The 26,891-nt window shown below is 44.9% G+C and overlaps 1 protein-coding gene across 3 annotated transcripts in view; it reads left to right on the forward strand.

Annotated features, from left to right (window-relative positions):
* Positions 1–26,891, forward strand: part of CLIP4 (CAP-Gly domain containing linker protein family member 4) — a 51,356-nt gene that overhangs the window by 13,795 nt on the left and 10,670 nt on the right. Inside the window, exons 4-15 of one of the 3 annotated variants that reach the window (XM_077282109.1) lie at positions 1,020–1,113; positions 1,859–2,020; positions 2,371–2,489; positions 5,022–5,258; positions 12,639–12,774; positions 12,866–13,006; positions 14,894–14,971; positions 15,671–15,817; positions 17,735–17,872; positions 20,889–21,012; positions 21,167–21,231; positions 22,085–22,160. In XM_077282109.1, coding sequence (XP_077138224.1) covers positions 1,020–1,113; positions 1,859–2,020; positions 2,371–2,489; positions 5,022–5,258; positions 12,639–12,774; positions 12,866–13,006; positions 14,894–14,971; positions 15,671–15,817; positions 17,735–17,872; positions 20,889–21,012; positions 21,167–21,231; positions 22,085–22,160 — 1,517 coding nt within the window. Of the gene's footprint in view, positions 1–1,019; positions 1,221–1,858; positions 2,021–2,370; positions 2,490–5,021; positions 5,259–12,638; positions 12,775–12,865; positions 13,007–14,893; positions 14,972–15,670; positions 15,818–17,734; positions 17,873–20,888; positions 21,013–21,166; positions 21,232–22,084; positions 22,161–26,891 lie in introns of all 3 variants that reach the window. The other 2 variants (XM_077282111.1, XM_077282110.1) reach the window with 2 other exon arrangements.

A 26,891-nucleotide genomic window follows, 5' to 3' on the forward strand; every position in this document is an offset into this window, starting at 1 on the left:
GAGGTGGAGGACGGTCGATCACTAGTTTTGGTTAATACAAATGACAGGGGTCGGCCACATTTATTATGTCATTTACGTAAGGCCCGTATTCAACATCTGAGTGCTACATATGTGGATGTCTCCGACCCACAACTGGATATCTTTAGCCGCTTCCGTAGATGGGTGCCTGCTGTGTTATACAGTCAGCACCTGCCTGTAACATCAGCCACTAATGCGAACTCCGATCGCAGCTGTTTAGGTATTTTAGATGTCTCTATCAATCGCACTTTGCGCTATTTAAAACTATTGACATGCTACAATTGTGGGTTGCTAATGAGTTACTCTGGCAGTCAGGGGTTGCTGAAGGCTGATGCCGCTGCCATCTTTGTGCTCCTATGAAGTGCAGCCCTGGCTGAGTGCAGTAATGAAAGAAACTGTGCGACTGCAGCGATGACCCGTGATGGAGTCTTGTTCCTGGCGGGAAGTGACTGCAGGGCCACGGTTTATTTATCTTTTTGATTAACTGTTTGTATATTTTGATAAATCAGACTTCTACGAATGTGGCAATTTTTAATGTGGGTTTTTTTTTTTTCATTTCTTTACTTTTAAAATAGGAAAAAAGATTTAATAAAAAAAAAACCTTTTATATATACAATATTGCAGTTTATATAAAAAATTATTATGTCTGTCACTGACTGGGCTTCATGGGATGACCAAGATGGCAGCTACGGGGGGCTTTTGGTAGACTCATCTGCACACTAAAAAAACTGCAACTATGCAGAGGCGATGGAAGGTTATAATGGGAACATCAGGATGTGCAAAGAAGTTAAATGTTTGTTGTCTGGAACGTCCCCAGATGGGGACATGAGACCCCTGTGAGCAGCCCTTTGACTTCCACTGATCAGATCCTATGTGTTGGACCCTGTGTGGATGAATAAATCACCTGCCTCAGATATTCCAGAGAATGTATGATTTTATCCCAAGATCACTTTTTATGTACGGTAACTAACATTTTTTTTAATTATTTTTATTTTTTGCAGATTTTGAAGCGAGGATGTAATGTCAACGACCGGGATGGGCTGACGGATATGACGCTGCTGCATTACACTTGTAAATCTGGAGCGCAGGGCATCGGTGAGAGCTAAAGTGGACTTCTGCTACATGCAAGGCCCCAGATGGCTACAAAAATACCATTTGGTCTTAAATGGGGCTGCCTGACTCCTCTCGCTTCCATATCGGAGGTGAGCGATGCCAATGATGTTAGGACCCCACGTACCTGTCCAGATGCCAATGTGGCCTATTCAATAGAACTGGACACCCGCCAATTGTGAGGGTCGTAACGTCATCCGCACTCGCCTCCAATGCAGCAGTCAGCGGCACATGACAGTATCTCCACATTTTTATATACTGCCTTCGACTTGTTAAAGGGTTTTCTCTGGTGCCGCTTATTTCTGCATGGAGAGGTAATCTGCTTTGATGACATTGCTTCGACTGGTGCCTGCGCGGTTGTGGCCGGAGCCAGCAGGTTCCTTGCACAAGGTCTATTCTATTAAATGGGACACGCGATGTATAACGCCACTCAACCTCCCAATGAGGAGGATTCTGATAATATTTTTTTTTCATACACCTTAAAACTTTTTGCGGTTGATCAGTTTCCATGTATTTGCAAATGATGTATTGAGAAATAGTGTTCCACTCTGTGTTATATGTGTGCACATCCCGCTCTTTATCTTCCCTCTATTCTGTCAGTCGAAGTGCAAAAAAAATAATTTTGAAAGCAAAACAATGAAGGGCAATGACAGATCTGACATTGAGAGCTTTGTCTTCGTCACCGCAAGCTATGGTTACTTCTTAAAGGTACGTGCGATTTATCTCACAGGAGACGCAGAGACTGCTGCAAAATTCGCCTCGCACCTTATTGACGTGGGGGCAGACGTGAGCTTACGGAGCCGCTGGACTAATATGAACGCTCTACATTATGCCGCCTATTTCGATGTCCCTGAGTTGATTCATCTTATCCTGAAGGCTTCAAAGCCGAGAGGTAGGAAGTCGTCTGGCAAATATCGGGGTCCGAAATGGGCCCGGAAATCCATGGACCAGTGGGAATTCTGCAGGGACATGGCCACCATCATCAGCTTACACTGTCTGTACCCCACCGCACCTTCAGATTTAGTACCGCCACAGTTGGGTTTATTTTCGGCGTTGGCCTCGGCGTGACGGCTTTTCGGGGAGGACTGCTCCATGTGGACGGCCGCTGTGGAGCATTTCTGCCTCCCTCTATGATTTGTTACACAAATCTAATGTTGTGTTTTTTCCTGTCTGCGGAGATAAGTGACATTTCCTCCAGTCGTGTGTCTCTGCCGCCCGCTGTAACTGTTTTATTTCTTTCAGATGTCGATGACACCTGTAGTGACTTTGATTTCGGCACGGCGCTGCACATCGCCGCTTCAAACCTGTGCTTGGGAGCCGTGAAAGCCCTGCTGGAATACAGGGCCAACCCTGCCTTCCGGGTAAGAGGAGGAGAGCGTGGGCCGGCACAAGCCCCTCCGCTCCAATACATTAGTGCATCATTATACAGTCTATGCTCTGCAGTGCACAATAAAGGTTCCTATTCAGTTACGGAAAACAGAGATCTTGAAAGCGATTAATCCGATACTATACTGAAACCGGGCTATTGCCTTAGAACAACAGATAGGAGACCGGTGAAGTCCAGCATCAGCACAACTCTCATGCCCTGGGAATATCCCCAGTCACTGCAGGGTTAATTTTAGTTATTTTTTGTCCTATTGTGCAGTCAGCAGATCTTCTCACGTGTGGGGTGGAAATGCTCTGCACAGGAAGTGACACTTTATTTCTGTGCCTATGACTTCTAACATTTGTCACTAGTGTGTTTGTGAGCATGAAAAAACTTCTATGAATGGGGTCGTCCCACCAATAATTATCAGAATTATTGAATAGATAATAAAACAGGAATAATAATTGCCATTCTCTAAAAAGTTGACATACATTAGTATAGCGCCACCTAGTGTTCAGAGTATAGCAATGTGCACATCCTTCTAATGAGCCGGGGGCCTGCGGTAGCACATGCTCAGTCACATCCTCCCAATGAGCCAAGTGCCTGCGGTAGCACATGCTCAGTTACATCCTCCTAATGAGCAGAGTGCCTGCGGTAGCACATGCTCAGTCACATCCTCCTAATGAGCCGAGTGCCTGCGGTAGCACATGCTCAGTCACATCCTTCTAATGAGCAGAGTGCCTGCAGTAGCACATGCTCAGTCACATCCTCCTAATGAGCCGGGGGCCTGCGGTAGCACATGCTCGGTCACATCCTCCTAATAAGCCGAGTGCCTGCGGCAGCACATGCTCAGTCACATCCTCCTAATGAGCCGAATGCCTGTGGTCACACTCAGTTCTGTCCTCCTAATGAGCCGATTGTCGCTCATGCTAAGTCACATCCTCCTAATGAGGCGATTGTCAGTGGTCGCACATGCTCAGTCATGTCCCCCTAATGAGGCGAGTGTCGGTGGTTGCACATGCTCAGTCATGTCCTCTTAATGAGCCAATAGCCAACGGATGCACATACTCAACTCGCTCTTTGGAGTGAATCTCTGCTCACTTTGCGGCAGTCAGTATAAATGATCTTTCTGCCTCCTTGTAATGGAAGGAGGCGAGGTTCCTCAGTACATGGCATTGTATCTGAAAATACATCTACAGGGAAAGAAGGCAGACTCTGTCAGCTGCCAGAGGGGGATGGAGACTGATTTTGCCCAGTGTCTGCTCCCAAAGGAGAACCAAAAATAATTAAAGATGTATTTTTTTGCTAAACATAAACTTTGCAACTTTCCTATATTCTTTGCATTTAATTTCCTCCTCTTTAAAAAAAAAAAAAAAAAAAGTCTCTGCTGTCAGTGGAGAGGAACATTCTGTTTTTATATTGACATAAACATTTACTGCTTAAAGTAGAGGTTCTGCTTCATTGCATCATAGAGAGAGGAAGAAAAAACGATCATACAGCCCATGAATGAATAAAAAATGTAAATACTTTATTATGGCAATTCTATCAAAACAGATGAAAGGGGGAAAAAGTGGATATGTGCAGTACAACAGAGTGCAGGATGCACGATGCAAGCTCATGCTTTAAATAGTAGATGACTTGGGGGCACGCCAACACATAAGTACTTAAGATTTCCAGTTAGGAGTCCAGAGTCAGTACCAAGTGATAGGGTCTGATGGCGGGTGGTCCAAGCCAGTAATATAGCTAGGCCATACAGAAAGGCACAATTAGTATACGGGCATTGGATTAATTAGTGCATACCTGATAGAGACCACAGAGCAAACAGCACGACAGCATGTGTGTCCACCCCGACGCGCGTTTCAGACCTGCCTGACTGATACAAGGTGACAGACCCTCAGCTGTATGAAAGTAGATCTGCGCCAGCTGAATACGAGTAATATAACGCAAGCTTTTCCGTAGGATAAGTCATCAGTATCAGATCGGTGGGAGTCAAAGCTTTTGCGCAGCTGATCGGTGGGGGGGCTGGGTGTCACACAGATCTGATATTGAATCGTCCATCCTAAGGATACTTCCTCGATATATTCTGATTGAACAACCCCTTTAAGTCGGGACAAATTTTTGGCCCCTGAATTTTTAATGTTTTATTCGGACAGCAAGCAGGGACATTACAAATGATATTATCTTACAAGTCAAAGTATATAAGAAGGTCTCAAAACTTTTTTTTTTTGTGGTGATCAAAGTTTGACATTGATAATACCGTTTAAAGAGAATCTGTCAGATTTCAGTGAGATACTTTATCAGATGCAGCACTGTCTTGTAGTCATGAGCTGCTTGGCTCCACCCTGCTGCCACTGATTGACAGCTTTCCCTTTATTCCCGTGCACGGGAAGGAATCAATCAGCCGGTGTGGGTGGGTTTGCTCACCGCTCATGAATACTGAGGACTCTGTGCATTGCGAAGACTCCTTCCTCTTGGAGCATGTTTTATCCAGGACTTCCCCGTCACTCAACTCTTTGTCTCTCTACAGGACGACCAAGGCCGTGTCCCAGCGGATGTGGTTCCCGACCCCGTGGACATGCCCCTGGAGATGGCAGACGCAGCTGCCGTAGCAAAAGAGATCAAACAGATCCTGCTGGATGCCATGCCCTTGCTGTGTGATCTCTCAGAAATCTCCCTCCCCAAATACAACAATCTGCTGGGAAACACGTCGCTCCAGTCGTCTGGTCTGAAGCTGGGAGACCGGGTGCTGATAGCCGGACAGAAGGTAACTACTTCCCTGTGTGATTGATGGCCACGGATGCCAGCACGTACAGTCACACAGCTGTCAGCCCCTGCTCCGAAACATTAACCTCTTCATGGCCAGGATATTAAACCTATTCCAGCTTCACCCAGATAGGGAGAAAAGCATTGTAGAATGAAAAATGCAACTTTCTAATAGAGATCGTTTCAGTTCCTTATCCTTTTTTTTAAAGGGGTTTTACACTTTTTAAGAAAAGTAGACCCCAAACGCTTGATTGACTGCAGCCAATTACTGCCCTCCACATTGATCGGCTGCAGCTGTGATGTGATGTTACGGCTGCAACCAAAACAGAGAGCAGAGCAGCAGCAGGGAGTCCGGGAGGGCAAGTACCTGCTGTTTGTTTTATGTATATAAAAGTGTTTGGGTCCGGTTTTCTTAAAGTGGGAAAACCCTGCTAAGATCTCTGCTTGCCGACAGTGAATGAGAAGATTCTTATTTATCCTGTGCAGACCTGAGACTGAAAATGTATCCGGGATAGGCTGAAAATGTATCCGGGGTAGGCTGAAAATGTATCCAAGATAGGCTGAAAATGGATCTGGGGTAGGCTGAAAATGGATCCAGGAAAGACAGAGTATTGTCTACACAGGATACAATTGTCTCAAACCCTCAGCTGTGTGATGTATCAGAAATGTACCTACTTTCTAGATGTAAACAAAAATTCATTGGTTGTAATCAGAGATCTTGAGTAGTTGCAGAACTTTCTACAGTGATTGCGGACTTATATTTGTCTCTATAGTGCATGTACCTACAGGATTTATGGCTTTATCATTCCTACCTTATCGATTTGATCCCACTATCCACATTCTTAAAGGAAACGCGAAATGTAAAAAAATACACATTTTAAAATAATATCCCAGCTCTTCCTTCCCTTAATCTCCTCATATCCCATGAGCCTATGTCATTTTATATTACAATTCAAATGGAGCGATATATCAAGAATTATTCCCTGTGTCACCTGAGGTTGGCCGAGCCTCCGCCTCCAGCCTCTGCCTCTTCCAGCCTCCCTCCTCCTCCAGCCTCTGCCTCCTCCAGCCTCTGCCTCCTCCTCTGCCTCCAGCCTCTGCCTCCTCCAGCCTTCCGCTCTACAGCCTCCTCCTCGAGCCTCAGCCACATCTTAGAACAGTGCAGTAAGATTCAACCATTCTCAGGGTGAACAAGGAACAGATCAGCAGGTTACATCCCGAGTTACGTCTCCTGTCTCTCCTATATACGCGAGTGCTCGACTCGGCCGAGCGTTCATGTGTTTACAATTGGGAAAGAGAAGAGAAAAATGTCTCCACTGTCTGAAAACAAAACCTCAGGCATTGCTGCCTAGCTGCATCATTTGGGGGGAGACCCTTCAGACACGCCCGCTTCTGTCTGTGGTGTCTGCTGGCTGTCCGTGGTGTCTGCCGGCTGTCCGTGGTATCCACCGGCTGTCAGTGGTGGCTGTCGGTGCCGGCTGTCGGTGGCGTCTGCCGGCTGTCGGTGGCGTCTGCCGGCTGTCGGTGGCGGCTGTCGGTGGCGTCTGCCGGCTGTCGGTGGCGTCTGCCGGCTGTCGGTGGCGTCTGCCGGCTGTCGGTGGCGTCTGCCGGCTGTCGGTGGCGTCTGCCGGCTGTCGGTGGCATCTGCCGGCTGTCGGTGGCGTCTGCCGGTGGCGTCTGCCGGTGGCGTCTGCCGGTGGCGTCTGCCGGTGGCGTCTGCCGGCTGTCGGTGGCGTCTGCCGGCTGTCGGTGGCGTCTGCCGGCTGTCGGTGGCGTCTGCCGGCTGTCGGTGGCGTCTGCCGGCTGTCGGTGGCGTCTGCCGGCTGTCGGTGGCGTCTGCCGGCTGTCGGTGGCGTCTGCCGGCTGTCGGTGGCGTCTGCCGGCTGTCGGTGGCGTCTGCCGGCTGTCGGTGGCGTCTGCCGGCTGTCGGTGGCGTCTGCCGGCTGTCGGTGGCGTCTGCCGGCTGTCTGGGGTGACCGCCTGCTGTCAGTGGTGACCAGTAGACTGTTTTAGTGCCCGCTGAGTGAGACGTCCCATCAGTGTCGGATTGGAGCACCTTGGGCCCACCAGAGAAAATCATTCTTAGGGCCCACTATGTAGCTACATAGAAATAAATACAAGACCACCAATTGTGCTGTAAAATGCGCTAATATCAGTGCATACCTGATCTATCTATTACGGTAAATGGCATCACGCTCTCTCCCGCGCCTGAAATCCGCTGTCTCGGCGTAACTCTCGACTCTGCCCTGTCCTTCAAACCAGTCGTCCAAACTCTTGCCACCTCCTGTCACCTCCAACTCAAAAATATTGTCAGCATCCGTCCCTTCCTCAGCCCACAATCTACCAAAACTCTTGTGCATGCCCTCATCATCTCCCACCTCGACTACTGCAACACCCTCCTCTGTGGCCTCCCCGCTAACTCTATTGCACCGCTCCAGTCTGTCCTCAACTTTGCTGCTCGGCTAATCCACCTCTTTCCTCGCTACTCCCCTGTTTCTCCCCTCTGCAAATCCCTCCACTGGCTCCCAATTCCCCAACGAATCCAGTTCAAACTACTAACACTGAACTACAAAGCCATCCACAACCTGTCCCCTCCCTATATCTCTGAACTAATCTCCCAATATCTTCCCTCACGTATCTTCAATCCTCCCAAGACCTCCTTCTCTCCTCCACACTTATTCGTTCCTCACACAACTGCCTCCAAGATTTCTCCTGAATATCCCCAATCCTCTGGAATTCCACGCCTCAACACGTCCGACTATCCACCACCCTCGGATCCTTCAGACGGAACCTGAAAACCCATCTCTTCAGGAAAGCCTACAGCCTGCAATAACCATTCCACCGCCTCACCGACCACCCGAGCGGCCGCCACATCACCGACCACCCGAGCTGCTGCCTCACCAACCACCCGAGCTGCCGCCTCACCAACCACCCAAGCTGCCGCACCCCCAACCTTCTGTCTCTTCCCATTATCCCATAGAATGTAAGTCCGCAAGGACAGGGTCCTCTCCCCTCTGTACCAGTCTGTCATTGTAAATTTGTTTACTCTAAGTGATATCTATAACTCTGTACGTAACCCCTTTCTCATGTACAGCACCATGGAATTAATAGTACTATAAAAATACACTACACTACCACTACACTACTACTACACATCTGATGATTGTCCATTCCCTCCGTATTGGAGGCCTATCTCCTGTATACTGCTTCCATTTATTTCTTAGTTTTGTGTTCCTCTTTAAAGGGGTCGCCCACTCTCAAAAACGATGATCTTTAGGTGTGTTAAGAGTTGCCCTGATCTAAAGACATCCGTTCCAGTCCTGGTAACTCAACTTTCAGTACCTAAAGGGGACTGGCTGATGCCTTATTCCAATAGCTTAGCCAGCCCCCTTCTCTTTCTATGTATTGGCCATCAGTGAAAAAAAGACTTTGCTTTTGAAATGAGCCCCCTTCACGCCCAGCTATAATGACCTGTCCTCACTCCGAAGCCCAAGCCTGAAGTGGGCCCGGGGTGGGCGCTGATATCTGAAGATCGGGGCAAATTCATGAACACAACTATATTAGTAACTTGTGACTATTTTAGAAACATATGGAGATAGCTAAAGTAGTGAACCCCTTGTGATAGAATCTCTTCCTGATATTTACCACTTTTCACCAAGGAAAGACTTAGAAAAGGGGTTGAGCAATGGAGTAGGCAGGGCAGAGGGGAGAGGATCCTGCTGCAGCCAGTTGGGACATTGCTGAGCGAAGACGGAGGGGATTTTTGTATATCCTTCTCAGTTTTTATTGTAATATGGAACTAAATGGGATGAAAAAAATGCAGAGACTGAGGGGGAATCGCTGGGGTATTGCTGATGCGCCTTGCTGCCCACCTGATTGTCTTCATGTCCATAATTATCCCCGGGAGCGTAGAAGCTGGGTTCCCTTTCTGTCCTTTTGCTCGTTAGTGGCAGCAGAGGAGGGTATGAAGAAGAGGCATATTTATGACTCTCTGCTTTGCTTTTGATTTCCCCGTGCATCCATTGCTCTTTACGATTCACTTCTTGGTGAGTGATGTGTTTTCCCAATCTCGCAGCAATTAACATGTCAGAATGTGACGAGGAGATTACAGTCGGATATTTTGGGGCTTTATGATATGTAGCCGCGCAGCATTTGTAGATGCAATTAGAGCGGATGATGATTGAAGCCAGATTAATTGGTCCAGTAAGCGCCACACACAATTTATGTTGCAGGGTGACGTGGCCACCAGGGGGCTCCCTCGTCATGTTTACTAGTGTGGAGCTGGAGTTCTGCAGCATTTGGTTTTTTAGGTTTTCTTCATTTTTACTGACATTTCACATGTGAATTTTTATTTCTTCCTAATATAAAATTTTGTGGTGTCTCTCTGCTGGAAATATGTGGAGAAAATGACTTCTGGGTATTAGGGTTGCTTATGTGACCCTACAAACAGTTGATTCCTATATTTTCAGGAGGAATAACAGAGGAACGGCACAGTTCTAATAAAATATGCTGCAGAAACGTCCTGTTTAAATCAGCCCTCCTCCTCCTCCTCCTTTTACTCCTCCTCCCATCAAAGCATTTATCTCCTTTTATATATTGCAATCATTATATTATACAGCATCGTAGACTTACAATTGCTCATTTTTCCTTTCTACCCAGATAATTCTTCTTTTCTCTGCTCTATGTAGAAAAAGGAAGTCTCTTGTCCCTTGTAGAAATCATTCCCCACTTCACCTCCTGACCCAGCTGCTGCCTTCTCCCCCTGCTGCCAGGGACTTTTGCAGTGACTTAGAACTCGTGCAGGGAAAATTGACCTCCTGTTTCTACATAGAGCGTAGAAGGATTCAGCTCGTCAGTTTTTAATGACGTGATATCATAGACCTAATGGGGAAAAAAGAAGAATTAGAAGGAGAAGAAAGGAAAATGAGCAATTGTAAGTGCACAGTGCTGTGTAATATGATTGCAGTATATTAAGATGATAAAAACAGTGATAGGAGAAGCCTCCAGATACCCGCCAACCCTATTAATTAACATATAACGACAGCATCTGAGTCTGATTTTGCTGCAGTGTATCAGTCTATCGAACACAGAGCTCATAAAAGGTTACAATTGTAGCAAAAACTCATCGGGGAGACGTTCACTGCCAGCAAGCAGAGATATAAGAGAATAGTTTTAGCAGCGATTATGGGTTACGGCTGGATGCCACTTTAATCCCAGCGGTCGGGTGCTGCATGCACTTGTGTTTGGCGCATGGTACATGGGTTTATTCAGCATTAATAACCCCGACCTCGATAATACGACCGATTGGCAGCTCTGGTCCCTCCATATGTGCGATGGCGGCACAGCCCGTACTTTCCATATGGCTCAGATTTCTCCTTCTACCAAACAATCAGCGCCTGGCACTTTGCAGCCGGTGCCTGCTGTCCTTGTTTTCTGGGACAATGGGTAGCAGGGTGTAATTACCCGCTGGGAAACGAACACCGCTCACTTCTTATAATGAGTCCATTTTTCCGTTCTCTTTATCGACTACTGGATTTTAGTTGTTTTCTTAATCTTCTGAAAGCTTCTCGGTGGTGATAAAAGTCGGGTTTACTCTACACGAGACCCTAAAAAGGCAAAAAAGATATAAACATAATTTGATTTATTTATTTTTCATTGTATTTTTTCCTCCCTTTTTCAAAGTGGTAGAACTTTTTTTTTTTTTTCATTTTTCCGTCCCTATCGCCATACGAGGGCTTCTTATCTCTTGCAGGACGAGTTGGCGTTTTGATTGGCTCCATTCATTTTACCATACAATGTACTGAAAAACGGAAAAAAATCCAAGGGAGGTGAAATGGCGAAGAAAACGCAACAAAATTCCATGATTGTTTTTGCATCATTTAATAAACTGTAAAAATAACCTGGTAACCTGATTTTAGAGGTCACTACAATTAAGCCAATACCAAATGTGTATCTTGTTTTTTATTAAGTGGCTTAAAAAAAAATTCTAAAGTTTGTTAAAAAAAAAAAAAAAAAAAGTTTGTGTTGCCATAGTTCCTGATTATAAATTCAGATACTGGATCCACCTCCAGTTACAGTCAAAGCAACCTCAGCATCTAAGTGGTTTAGATTTCTGCTTAGGCCTCTTTCACACTTCCGTTGGTACGGGTCCGTCGCTATGCGTCGGGCCGACGTACCGACGCACGTTGTGAAATTTGTGCACGACGTGGGCAGTGATGCAGTTTTTCAACGCATCCGCTGCCCATTCTGAAGTCCGGGGAGGAGGGGGCGGAGTTTCGGCCGCGCATGCGCTGTAGAAAATGGCGGACGCGACGGACAAAAAAACGTTCACTTGAATGTGTTTTTTTGCGTGCCAACGGTCCGCCAAAACACGACGGATCCGTTGCACGACGGATGCGACGTGTCGCGATCCGTTGCTAATACAAGTCTATGGGTAAAAAACGCATCCTGCGAGCACATTTGCAGGATCCGTTTTTTTCCCAAAACGACGAATTGCCACGGATTGCTAAAAATGCAAGTGTGAAAGTAGCCTTAAGTTGTTCGAAGGGTCTCTATGAGTTGGCATGGCATAGTATTTCATACAGGACCGGTAAATCAACAATACACCCTACTCGTGCACGGTAGGCAGGCACATTATCAGTGCCTCGTTATGCCTCAGCACTGAAATGAGCCTGGTCATTAAAGAAAAAAAAGTTTAAAGTGGATCTGTCTCCTAGTTTTTCATGATGAACTGGACACAAGATGTAATCATGGATGCAGAGCAGAATACAAAGCCTTTTTTTATTTTGCTTGTTTTGCCTCTCTGTGTCAGAGATATAAGCAATCAAAGTATTTAACACGTGATAAGTTAATTTTCATTAAGACAAAATGGGTGTTTTCAGGGGGGGGCGTGTACTTCTTCCCTTGTGTGATTCTGACCAATCATAAGCAGGCAACAACATAGAGGGGGAAGAAGAACACGCCCCCACCACAACAGAGAGCAGCACAACATCACAAAAAAAAACGCCATATATATATATAGTGCATCCATGTGATCATAATAAGCTAAGAATTTATTAATCAGTGAAATGTGAAGTGTTTTTTTCTATATTAACATCACAAGAGAATAAATATAAAATTCACTGTAATGTATGCGATACGCCAAAAAGAAAAAAGTTACTACATAAAACCATGTTGTCTGCATAAAACAAAGCCTCATACTGCTAAGTAAAAAAATAAATAATTGTGGTGCTGAAATGGACTCGTTGTTTTCAGGAGAAGTAAAATTACGGTAACTTCTGAATCCTGTACTCCAGTCATTGGCGCGGACCTTAGTTTTCATGGTTGGATACATCATGGTTCTAAGCTGAAATCCTCACGATCGGCTTCTTTCTCTTTGTAGGTCGGCACGCTGCGGTATTGTGGACCCACTCAGTTCGCTACGGGCCAGTGGGCTGGGATAGAGATGGCTGACGCGGATGGGAAGAACGACGGCAGTGTGAGCGGGGTCCAGTATTTTAAGTGTTTGCCCAAACACGGTACAAATGTGTTTTTATATAATGTTATACCGATTTTTAACTTATCACATTCCCTGATAAGAAAGAATATTAACATATAATCTCCAATCAGGAATATTTGCGCCTCTATCCAAGATAAGACGAGCAATTGAGCCAATGAAGACCTTTATCAAAAGCTCCTCTAACAAGACGACGGGTCCTATCAAATCTACGAAGATCGACCTGAGCCACGTTACATCAAAAATCAACACGGGTAACCGCTGATAATATTAGGGTCTGCATGGAATATAGTAACCGCATTTTACTGTGTAAATATAGACATAATCTACATAAATCATCACATTACTTATCCTCTTATCCTGTACTGATCCTGAGTTACCTCCTGCATTATACTCCAGAGCTGCACTCACTATTCTGCTGGTGCAGTCACTGTGTACATACATTACATTACTGATCCTGAGTTACCTCCTGCATTATACTCCAGAGCTGCACTCACTATTCTGCTGGTGCAGTCACTGTGTACATACATTACTGATCCTGAGTTACATCCTGTATTATACCCCAGAGCTGCACTCACTATTCTGCTGGTGCAGTCACTGTGTACATACATTACTGATCCTGAGTTACATCCTGTATTATACCCCAGAGCTGCACTCACTATTCTGCTGGTGCAGTCACTGTGTACATACATTACATTACTGATCCTGAGTTACATCCTGTATTATACCCCAGAGCTGCACTCACTATTCTGCTGGTGCAGTCACTGTGTACATACATTACTGATCCTGAGTTACCTCTGTATTATACCCCAGAGCTGCACTCACTATTCTGCTGGTGCAGTCACTGTGTACATACATTACATTACTGATCCTGAGTTACACCCTGTATTATACTCCAGAGCTGCACTCACTATTCTGCTGGTGCAGTCACTGTGTACATACATTACATTACTGATCCGGAGTTACATCCTGTATTATACCCCAGAGCTGCACTCACTATTCTGCTGGTGCAGTCACTGTGTACATACATTACATTACTGATCCTGAGTTACATCTTGTATTATACCCCAGAGCTGCACTCACTATTCTGCTGGTGCAGTCACTGTGTACATACATTACTGATCCTGAGTTACATCCTGTATTATACTCCAGAGCTGCACTCACTATTCTGCTGGTGCAGTCACTGTGTACATACATTACATTACTGATCCTGAGTTACATCCTGTATTATACCCCAGAGCTGCACTCGCCATTCTGCTGGTGCAGTCACTGTGTACATACATTACATTACTGATCCTGAGTTACATCCTGTATTATACCCCAGAGCTGCACTCGCCATTCTGCTGGTGCAGTCACTGTGTACATACATTACATTACTGATCCTGAGTTACATCCTGTATTATACCCCAGAGCTGCACTCGCCATTCTGCTGGTGCAGTCACTGTGTACATACATTACTGATCCTGAGTTACCTCCTGTATTGGGGATCGGTCTTACTGCTGTATAGCCCGGCTTAGTGTTATTCTTTGGGGCAGATCACATCAGTGATTATTTTCTCTTGACAGTTCCGCAGCATGCTGCGATTGTCAGTGAGATGTGGATCACACGAAACCTTACAAGGCTATGGATGCATTCAAAACACGGACTGCACTCAGATGTCACCCCAGTGCAGTCCGATATACGCCGACTCAGGCAGTGGAGGAGATTCAGAAATTACTTTCTCCTTCTCCTCCGCACCTGTGCTGCGAATCTTGCATGTGAGAGGTTCGGAGCACAGAGCACTGACACTTGGATCACGCTCACAGCAGAACCGGCCTGAGTGTGATTAGCATATCGCATCCAAAGTTATATGCTCGTGTGACTCCAGCCTCATACTCCAGAGCTGCACTCACTATTCTGCTGCTTCATTGCTGAAATTGCACTTTCAGTTTCTGGGGATTTTACACCAGGTGCTTTACAGTCTGTTATTAGCTCTTGGCTAATCTTGGCGTAAGATTGTATGTAATGACATGCTTACTGACTGTTTCCAATAGCCAGTGTAATTTTGCGTCTTCAGTAAATCTGTCAGGTAGAATTTAACGCTGTTATTGACCATTTCTAATCCCAGTATAACCTGATTTTATCGTCTTCTTCTCTCACAGGTCGGCCTCCTTTTAAGAAAAACACCACGTTTATTCAAAGCAACGACGAGACCTTGAATTCTGCGTCCTCTAAGAAAGGTGATGACACTTTGGCGTCACGCAGAGCATGAGAGATTACCTTATAATGGGGAGGTTGGGGTGTAGTTCTGTCTGACACATCGGTCATGTCCGTGCAGCAGAGGGAAGCTTGTGTCAGCCGGGCACTACCTCTGCTCTCCCGTCCTGGGGCAGGATGCTTTCCATCAACTCAGAATTACCTGCCCTGCTCCATTGATGGAGGTGATTTAAGAAGGGGGCTGGCTCTGTCCCTCACAACATCTTACTGTGTCTTATGGTTAGAAGGAATGTAAGAAGGGGGCTGGTTTTGTCCCCCATAATATCATACTGTGTCTCTTGGTTAGAGATAATGTACTGTGTCTCATTGTTAGAGGGGGATGTAAGTAGGGGGCTGGCTCTGTCCCCCATAGCATCTTACTATGTTTCATGGTTAGAGGGGATGTAAGAAGGGGGCTGTTTCTGTCTCCCATAGCATCTTACTATGTTTCATGGTTAGAGGGGATGTAAGAAGGGGGCTGACTCTGTCTCCCATAGCATCTTATTGTGTCTCATGGTTAGAGGGGATGTAAGAAGGGGACTGGCTCTGTCTCCCATAGCATCTTATTGTGTCTCATGGTTAGAGGGGATGAAAGAAGGGGGCTGACTCTCTCCCCCATAGCATCGTACTTTGTCTCTGTTCTCACCTGTCGCTGTCATAATTTGTTTAATTCCAAATTTCAGCATCCTGCAACGGATCCAGCAGCTTTTCTTCATCTTCATTTTCATCAACCTCCTCCTCCTTTGTTGTGTCCAAGCCGCCCCTCCCCAGTCATCCCCGGCTACCACAGACTGCTGTGGTCCGGCCCCGGTCCTCTGCATATAGGACTGGTAATGCTACGAGTCCGGTCTCTCCCTGTGATCACACCCTCCTGCACAAAGACCCTACTTGCACCTTAGACGGCACCTGGTTCACATATTATATTGTCTTGTGGAATTGCATTTTAAGATACAGTCATATGAAAAAGTTTGGGCACCCCTATTAATCTTAAGCTTAATGTTTTATAAAAATTGTTTTTTTTTGCAACAGCTATTTCAGTTTCATATATCTAATAACTGTTGGACACAGTAATGTTTCTGCCTTGAAATGAGGTTTATTGTACTAACAGAAAATGTGCAATCTGCATTCAAACAAAATTTGACAGGTGCATAAGTATGGGCACCCTTATCATTTTCTTGTTTTAAATACTCCTACCTACTTTTTATTGACATACTAAAGCACTTTTTTTGGTTTTGTAACCTCATTGAGCTTTGAACTTCATAGCTAGGTGTATGCAATCATGAGAAAAGCTACTTAAAGTGGCCACTTGCAACTTGTTCTCCTGTTTGAATCTCCTCTGAGGAGTGGCATCATGGGTTCCTCAAAACAACTGTCAAATGATCTGAAAACAAAGATTATTCAACATAGTTGTTCAGGGGAAGGATACAAAAATCTTTCTCAGAGATTTAACCTGTCAATTTCCACTGTGAGGAACATAGTAAGGAAATGGAAGAACACAGGTACAGTTCTTGTTAAGGCCAGAAGTGGCAGGCCAAGAAAAACATCAGAAAGGCAGAGAAGAAGAATGGTGAGATCAGTCAAGGACAATCCTCAGGCCACCTCCAGAGAGCTGCAGCATCAACTTGCTGCAGATGGTGTCACTGTGCATCGGTCAACTATACAACGCACTTTGCACAAGGAGAAGCTGTATGGGAGAGTGATGCAAAAGAAGCTGTTTCTGCAAGCACGCCACAAACAGAGTCGGCTGAGGTATGCAAAAGCACATTTGGAGAGCCAATTTATTTTTGGAAGAAGGTCCTGTGGACTGATGAAACTAATATTGAGTTGTTTGGTCATACAAAAAGGCGTTATGCATGGCGGCAAAAAAACACAGTGCGTTGTATAGTTGACCGATGCACAGTGACACCATCTGCAGCAAGTTGATGCTGCAGCTCTCTGGAGATGGTCTGAGGATTGTCCTTGACTGATCTCACCATTCTTCTTCTCTGCCTTTCTGATGTTTTTCTTGGCCTGCCACTTCTGGCCTTAACAAGAACTGTACCTGTGTTCTTCCATTTCCTTACTATGTTCCTCACAGTGGAAATTGACAGGTTAAATCTCTGAGACAGCTTTTTGTATCCTTCCCCTGAACAACTATGTTGAATAATCTTTGTTTTCATATCATTTGACAGTTGTTTTGAGGAGCCCATGATGCCACTCTTCAGAGGAGATTCAAACAGGAGAACAACTTGCAAGTGGCCACTTTAAGTAGCTTTTCTCATGATTGCATACACCTAGCTATGAAGTTCAAAGCTCAATGAGGTTACAAAACCAAAAAAGGTAGGTAGGTAGTATTTAAAACAAGAAAATGATAAGGGTGCCCATACTTATGCACCTGTCAAATTTTGTTTGAATGCAGATTGCACATTTTCTGTTAGTACAATAAACCTCATTTCAAGGCAGAAACATTACTGTGTCCAACAGTTATTAGATATATGAAACTGAAATAGCTGTTGCAAAAAAACCAATTTTTATAAAACATTAAGCTTAAGATTAATAGGGGTGCCCAAACTTTTTCATATGACTGTATTTATTACCAAATCCATTTTTATGACCTTGCACGGTAATAAGAGAATATGGCAATCATCACAGTGCAGTGTTCCAGGGTCCATTCTTGCACTCCTCTCTTCTCTTTTTTTCCTCTCTTCTTTTCCTCTCTCCTTTTCCCTTCTCCTGCCCCCTGTTTTTTACATTGACTCTCTTTGCAGGTCATCAGAACCCGGTATCGCCCTCTGTGGAAAGCCCAATCTCAGAACAGATGGAGTTCCATCCTGGTGACCGGGTTCTTGTGGTCGGGCAGAGACTTGGCATGGTCAGATTTTACGGCAGAACAAACTTTGCACCAGGTAAGGGGCACAGACACAATCCTCCTGGATTTTAACAAATTCCTTCCCGAATTCAAACATGTGGGCAGACGGTCGTCATAGTCTAAAATGTCATTGCACAGTAAGCAGCTGCAAAAGATTGTCAGACACAGCAGGCAGATATGGTTTATTATGATCACTGCCTTCCTGATCAGTGTATACACAGCACTGTGGTGTGTACAGGTAAGGAGGTGCTGACAGCGCTTCTTCCTCCCGGTCCAGTGATCATCAGGTGCTGGGAGACCAGGAGCTGCTGAGTCCTAAGGCTATGTGCACACGCTGTGGATTTTGCTGCGGATCCGCAGCGTTTCCGCAGCTGCGGATCCGCAGCAGTTTCCCATGCGTTTACAGTAAAATGTAAACCTATTGGAAACGAAATCCGCAGTGCACATGCTGCAGAAAAAAACCGCGCGGAAACGCAGCGGTTTACATTCCGCAGCATGTCAATTCTTTGTGCTGATTCCGCTGCGGGTTTACACCTGCTCCAATAGAAAACTGCAGGTGTAAACCCTCAGCGGAATCCGCAATAGAAACCGCGATAAATCCGCGGGAAAAAACGCAGCGGTTTTGCCCTGCGGTTTTCCCAAATCCGCTGTGGAAAAATCCGCAGTCCTCCACAATAGGTGTGCACATACCCTGACAGCCCAAGGCTAGCTCCCCAGTGCGGCCAGGAGGCTGAATTTCATATGCCACCTCATTACAGGGGATATATGCTTTTAAATGCTGTCCAAAGGGTGTTTCCATTCCCCCTGCAAAAGAAAAAAAAAATTCTCATGACCGATATATATCATAAAATACGATTATTTTATATATGTCAGTGGTATTTTGAGCTTGTTAAAAAATAAGGCACCTGTCGCCACCAACTCTGCTATGAAGCCCACCTTTTGGGAAGACGCACTGCTGCATCAACCAAAAAATGAAACTGTTGCTGATCATTTTTTTTTTTTTTTTTTATCCACCACTTAAAAATTATACAAGTCTAGTGTTGCGGTCATCCTACTGACCTGTATAATCATATAACAGATATTTTTTTATTACAGCACAATGTACCCAAAAAAATTTCGAGATTGCGTTGTTGTTGTTTTTTCCGCAATTTCACCACGCTTGGCAATTTATTTTTTTTTACCATTCTCCAATACATTGAATGGTAAAATGAATGGTGCCATTCAAAAACTAAAACTTGTGTTGCAAAAAACAAACAAACCCTGATACGGCGATGTCAACGGACAAAAAAAAAAGTGATGGTAATTAGTCTTTATCATTACTGGTCCCTGTTCTGTGCAGCAGCGTTGTTTTTAGGCCACGAGGGTTATTGAAAACACATGGGTACAATGCAATCCGGCAGGATAGTCAGGATTTTAGTCTATCTTAAATAGTGGGAGTATATGGGATCAAAACCATTATATATCCTGAAGACGGCAACCTCCTTAGAACATTTGGACTTTTGTTTCCCAACTCAGGACCCCTGTTCCGTGCGGTGCCACATTTCCTACGGCTGCCCATAGCACGCTGAGGTGGGCTTTTCACTAAGAGGTTAATAACATGCGAGCAAACACTCAATAAATGCTTTACCATCACATAGAAAACTGCCGGTGTCAGTCTTTTCAAGAAGCTGGAGTAAGTGAATTAGATATTGATTTTTCTCACCCACCTGGGTGACACGCTGCATCGCTGCCGACGAGTGTGATCATGCACTTGACCATTATCTATCAGGGTCCTGCGTACCCCAGGGTATTGCTGTTTTATGTGTGGTCAGGCTAAATGCCTACGTTTCCCATCATCCGTGTCACTGGCTGAATGGACGGTGTGCTCATCCATCGCCGTGATGTGCAAAGGATAATAAATACGGCGCTCCTAGCGAGACGGATGTTTAGTGCCGTTACTCCATTCATCCTCGCCGTACAGAACGTGGCGGGCAAAATAGTCCTTACTGTCAAGTCTTCTTGATGTCCTAAACACGAGAAATCGTGTCTGTGGCAAATATTACCTGACAGACCCCAGAGTTATACAGACCCCTTCATGTACTGATTAAAAAAAAGGGAAAAAATTCCAAGTGCGATGAAAAGGTGAAAACACAATTCAACCTCTAGTTTTGTTTTAATGGCTTCCACTGTATCGCAGCATGAATCTTCAGGTCAGTCCGATGACACCCAAATGTAAGACAGGGGTATTAATGCCGTGGTCCGGTACCGAAATTGTTCTTTTATAAATATCTATTTTTAACCCTAAGCACTTTTGTTTGAGGGGAGTCACAGGAGGGAGATCACAGGAGGCTGGGGCTGCAGTCGCTTCCCTGCAGCTTCTTTGAACAGGATGTCATCAAGGATCGGTGCTGCATTCACTTACTGCATTTTTTCATCGACACTCTCTGAAGATGTTCTGAATGCATGGAACTGATAGAAGCTGTAGGAGAAGTGACCGAAGCACTGGCACTCTGTTTCTCCGCTGCCCTGGGGACGTCCCCAAGGGGTGGCGGCGATAGAAGCACGGTGAGTGACAGCAACCTCACACACAGCTTCCATCACGATACTCAAATCATCATTGGGGCAGTGCTGATGTCACTCGCCCTGCTTCTATCACCGACCCCTGATGACTTCTTGTTTCACATTTAAAGCCATATTCAAACGTGGAGTTTATAACGCAGCTATATGCTGTGGGGGTTTTTTTGGTGTGTATTACATATATGGTAATAAAGTTAATTTTATTCACCAAAATAGTTTCTCATTAGCATGAAATAGGTAAAAAAAATGCTGCTGAAAGAACTGACATATTAGAAGGTGTAATAAGTTTAGGGGCAATTTGGCACCTGCCCACTATGGCGAGGGCTCAGTCCCTGTCCAGGCTCCATACACCTGCACCCTCTGTATGCTGACGCTCTGAAGACCCCATCTGAATGGAGTTGAGGTGGAGACTGCATGTGGTCTTCGTTCATAATCTATGGGACCACCGGAGGTAGCCATTGTCTCCAGCAGTGCCCCATCCATTTGTTTCTTTGCAGGGAACTGGTGCGGCATCGAGCTGGATAAACCTCATGGCAAAAATGACGGCTCGATATCTGGAGTTCAGTATTTCACCTGCCCCCCAAAACATGGCGTGTTTGCACCTCCATCAAGAGTTCAGAGGTGAGCAGGGGGTCTCAGAAGCAGCAGGCACGGGACATTTATTAAAAGCGAGCAGAGCTGGCAGACATAACTCAGTGTTATACCCTTAACAACAATTTTTATTATTTATTTTTCTGCAGTCCATCTAAACTTTTTTTTTTTTTTCTCCACGCAGGGTCTCTGGGTCTTTTGATTCGTTGTCAGAGATTCCAGCAAGTAAACTGAACCATTCGTTCCCAGGTACGAGAAATCTGCCCGCACGCTAATCCTTGAAAAATGTTTTTTTCTTTAGATTTTACGTAAATAAAGAATATTCTGTAACTTTTGATCTATACTTTGTGTCTCAATTCCCTAATATCATGCTTGCGGTAAGTGAATGGAATTTTATTTTATTTTTTTAAGCATTCTTGATTACGTCCATGCAACCCCCGATGCAGGACTTGTTGCAGTTCACTACTGCACCGTATGAATGACCCCTGTGCCTGGTCTTGTGACATCGGACCACCTATATAATGAGTCCTGAAGATGTTAAGTGCATGATAGTGTTGACTTTTAATTTTTTATGTAAACTAGAGTATTTCCATACATTGATGGCAAGCAGAGATCTAATCTGTGTACATTCTCATGTAAAGTATTACTTCATATAAGAATAGAAGTATTTCTTCATCCAGGCGTGTAATGAGAGTGTGATAACTCCCTGGTGCCCCGATACATGATCCAAGTACTCCGCGTCCATTCTACATATCGGACCCAAAAATAAACTTATTTAAATGTATGAATTCCAATTCTAGACCAGTTCCCAAAATTAATGCCAGATCGCATCCAGAAGGAATCCTGCACTTGGATCAAGCGTCCTCCAAAAAAACCCCCTAAAACTCATATTAAAGATTTTTATTTTTTGTAAATCTCTCGGAAAAAACACCGCTCCATCAATAAAATGCGGAAATGTGTTTCAGAGCTACCGTACATTATTAATCATTGCATATAGAATATGGCACATTGAGGATCGAACCAATCACGACCAGGAACTAATTATACCAGAGATTAATTATAAAGTCGATCTGAGTAGAGCGTTTTTCTTTTATATATCTAGGGTTTAAAAGAAGTCTCAGCTCTACGTCCACAGCGGCTTCACAGAAAGGCGTCATCAGGAGGCACTCGTACGGCCGGTGAGACATAAATGTGTGCTGAAGGCTGTAAAAAATACCACGTGTGAATATACCATTAGACGGTCTAGTTGTTTAATGGGGACTAAAAGCTTGGATTTTCCATTTATTTTTAAAAATGTCAATTTTTGCAGGTTGAGGGGATGGGAGTATGTATATATGTGTGTGTGAATATGTATGTGTGTGTGTGTGTGTGTGTGTGTGTGTGTGTATATAATATATATATATATATATATATATATATATATATATATATATATATATATATATATATATATATTATTGTATTATTTTGCTCCACATTTCATTATGGATTTTGTGCCACTTTTGCTTATTTTTTTTCTCTTTCTTTACTTCCCCAGCTGTCATCATAAGTTCAGGTTTCCTTGACAGTCTATCTCTATCTTTATCTTTATCCCTCCCCCCCCCCCCCTTTTTTTTTTTTTTGGTGTTGAAGACTAACATGCATCATTTTACTTGGGAAAAATGCACCAAAAATAAACATGTTTTAATTTTGCACCAGTTTACCAATTTAGTAAAAGTCGTGTGGCATTTTGAAGAGTTTGGTGTAAAGTCCATCGTCCAAAAAAAGGAAAATGACTTAAAAAAACACGCCAAATGCATTTTTTTTTTATTATTATTATTTTTATTTATTTATTTTTAATTCTACCCCCTTTTTCCTGAGATATCTTGGGACCCCTCAGTTACAGAAGTTATTTCAGAGATTTGTAGACTGCTGGTCGTCACACACAGCCGGTCTGATAGCTCCGCATCATTTACTGCTCAATCAGCCCCCCCCCCCCCCGGTATATCCTCATGAGAATTTATAGAAACTGCCCCCAAAGTGTCACTTATATCATGTTTTCATTTGTTTCTCGTACAGCTGGATATAATATAGGTCGGCACATCGGTAACATTCTATAGGGGAGATTGTTGTGTTGAACTTGCTGTTTATGAATCTGTTTACTTTTATATCTTACTGCTGCGGTAGAGGCGACTGATTTATTATACCGCTTGTTACATTACATTTTTTGGGGGGATTGAACTCCAAGAATCCAGCAGCAGAAAGAAAAGAAACCATTTGGGCAGAGAAAGAGCAGAAGATGGGAGGCTGTGAAAGAATATTATGTGAGCAGAGTGTTTACTGCTATTGTACCAGGAGCAGAACTATGAGTACTGCTCCAGAGAAAATACAGGCGGGTACAGAAAAGCTTCAGCTCTGAGCCACAGTACAAAGTGTATCTCTGAGGGCATTTCCCTAATATTATGATTTCTTCTGCTGTAGCTGAAGGGACGTATCAGTAAAGTGCCGGGTGATTACAGGGTGAAATACAGGTTGTATGTACACAGTGACTGCACCAGCAGAATAGTGAGTACAGCTCTGGAGTATAATACAGGATGTAACTCAGGATCAGTAATGTAATGTATGTACACAGTGACTGCACCAGCAGAATAGTGACTGCAGCTCTGGGGTATAATACAGGATGTAACTCAGGATCAGTAATGTAATGTATGTACACAGTGACTGCACCAGCAGAATAGTGAGTGCAGCTCTGGGGTATAATACAGGAGGTAACTCAGGATCAGTAATGTAATGTATGTACACAGTGACTGCACCAGCAGAATAGTGAGTGCAGCTCTGGGGTATAATACAGGAGGTAACTCAGGATCAGTAATGTAATGTATGTACACAGTGACTGCACCAGCAGAATAGTGAGTGCAGCTCTGGGGTATAATACAGGATGTAACTCAGGATCAGTAATGTATGTACACAGTGACTGCACCAGCAGAATAGTGAGTGCAGCTCTGGGGTATAATACAGGATGTAACTCAGGATCAGTAATGTAATGTATGTACACAGTGACTGCACCAGCAGAATAGTGAGTGCAGCTCTGGAGTATAATACAGGATGTAACTCAGGATCAGTAATGTAATGTATGTACACAGTGACTGCACCAGCAGAATAGTGAGTGCAGCTCTGGAGTATAATACAGGATGTAACTCAGGATCAGTAATGTAATGTATGTACACAGTGACTGCACCAGCAGAATAGTGAGTGCAGCTCTGGGGTATAATACAGGATGTAACTCATGACCGTGTATGGCCAATATGGCTCCCTAACTAACATTCCAAACCCCCCAACCACCATTGCTAAAAGCAAACCCACATTTTTCCAATAAAAACGTAACTCCATTGTCTTTTGGATAATTATGGCCACAGCGGCCAGTTTATTAACAAACAAAACATTTAAATAAACATTAGCATAATTTTTATGCAAAATAAATCGAGGGGAGGTTCTTGGAGCCCACCGGGAAAAATTCTGGCTTCAAATTATTTTGGCAAAAACCAAAAAACGTAAAACACCTCAATTTACCCCCAGCCGTAACACAAGCTCAGGGGCACCATAATTCCCATTTTGGGAACAATTAAACCACCACCAGCTCCCAGGGTAAACACCCCGTCCAGAGCCTGTAACCAAAATGCCAGAACACCAAACCCGTTTAACTGTCCGGAATTTGCATGAAATTCCTTCGCCGCTGAATCCGCATAAACTCCAAGAACCCCACCCCCGCCAGAAACTCGCCGCCCTGACACCTCAGGCCCGCGAGTGCCCCAAAGACACTAACGCTTTTTCAATTCCTTCCTGAATGGACAAGGCCCATAAGTCAATCCCCACCTCGTTCAAGTGCACACCATCGTCCCTCCAATATGCACCAACACCCGACTCCAAATCAAAGTGCCGAACACATATCCCGCCATTTCTGGCTACAAACTTGGCAATTGCCCTGTTCAACTTCACCCGCGCCCTGTTGATACCCTTGACCGATCGCGCACCCCTCCAATTTTTCCGAGGAACAATGTCCGACCATACAGTTAGAACACCGGGGAAGGTCGTCCACAATCGGAGAAAATCGGAGCGAATGTCCCGTATCAACACCCTCACTGGTTTGGAAACTAAATCGTTCCCTCCTAAATGAAAAACCACGATATCCGGTGCTCTATCCAGACGGACCGCACGAGAAAAACAAGGAATCGCCCTGCTCCACACCATACCTCGAAAACCCAGCCACCGAACTATCGCATCTTTTCGGCTGAGACCCAATTGCCTACCGTCCGGCCTGGCATCTGCCCGATGCGCCCCCCAATAGACAAAAGAATGTCCAAAAATCCAAACGAGATACGGCTCCCGACCTGCAATATACAATAACAGTAACCGTTAACATAATGCCACTGACCGTAAACAAACCAACCATTTCAATGTCGGATATATGACTGATAACGGCTTGAGCTCCAACGCCCAATACGCTTAACAACATCCGACCCCAAACCCAGACTGTCGGCCTCTGACGCTGCCCCTATCCTGAAGGAATGCGAACCGAAATCAGACCGCGAAAACCCCAAAACCCCCAAACTTTTATGCAAAATTGCTACAAACTGAAAACGGGACAAGAAGACCCCGTCCTGATGGCACAACAATGGTCCCGTACGACCCGACCATAAAGACCAATAATCACGTAAACATAGTTCAGGGCACATCAATGACCCCAAAACTTTTCCCAACACAACTCTTTTCCCCACTCCCGTCTGATCCGTCTTTGAACGACGTATCCAAAAAACAATGCCCCCAGACCAGAAATCCACATCTTGCGCAAATAAACCACCCGCTTGAACCCTGCTACGAGACACCAATTCACCTATCCGTAACGCCCCAAAAAATGCAAAGGAAAAAGCCAAACGAAACAAAACCGCTTCAAAATGAGAGCAGCATATATCCCCCAAAACACCACCCAAACGTTCAAGCACCTGAAACGAAATAGGCCTGCGCCCATCGACTCGTCTAACCTCTCTCCTATAACCCCTCAGTGCCTGCCGCACCAAAAAATTTTTTGTCACATCTACTGAGCCCTCAAGCTTAAAACCAAAAGCTAACCCGGTCACCAACTTGTTTACTTTCGAAAACGACCATCCTGCATCAGCCGCCTTACCCACCAATGACAAAACCGCTAATGACTTGTCTTCGTCGGACACCAATTCCCCCCACTGCGCCAAAGAATTCTGCCAAACATTCCAGGAAGCTTCATAAGACGCCCAGGTGTGACTCGTAACCGAGGCCCGAATCAAACGTCCCGCTCCTCCATAGGTATCTGCCACAAGTGCGAAGGGCATGCTGCTCCTGTTGCGTCCGCTTCTGGTGCCAACTCCCGGAAACGCTCCCACTGTAGACGAGATAACGCATCCGCTAACGAATTCTGAACGCCAGGTACATGAACCGCAGAAATCCAAGTATTGATCTTCAAACATCTTAAGACAAGTTCTCTCACTAATTTTATTACGGGCAGTGACGACGCCGACAATGAGTTGATCACGGACACGACACTCATGTTGTCACAATGAAATCTAATCCTGCGATTTGCAAACGCGTCTCCCCAAATGAATACCGCTACCACAATGGGAAACAACTCCAACAAGGCCAGATTCTTTGTGAAACCACTCGTGTGCCAGCATACCGGCCAGGCTCCAACGCTCCAATGGCCTGCGCAGTAGGCCCCATACCCCACACTTCCAGCTGCGTCCGTGTAGATTTCGCAATCAAAATTACTCACCAACTGCTGCTGCATCAGCGAGCGACCGTTGTATTGCTCCAAGAAATTATGCCATACCACCAAGTCGTTTTTTGTGCTCCTGACCAAGCCGAATGAAATGATGCGGGGACCTCACCCCCGCCGTCGCCCT

Source organism: Ranitomeya variabilis, chromosome 2 (genome assembly GCF_051348905.1).
Source record: "Ranitomeya variabilis isolate aRanVar5 chromosome 2, aRanVar5.hap1, whole genome shotgun sequence".
Taxonomy (NCBI): domain Eukaryota; kingdom Metazoa; phylum Chordata; class Amphibia; order Anura; family Dendrobatidae; genus Ranitomeya; species Ranitomeya variabilis.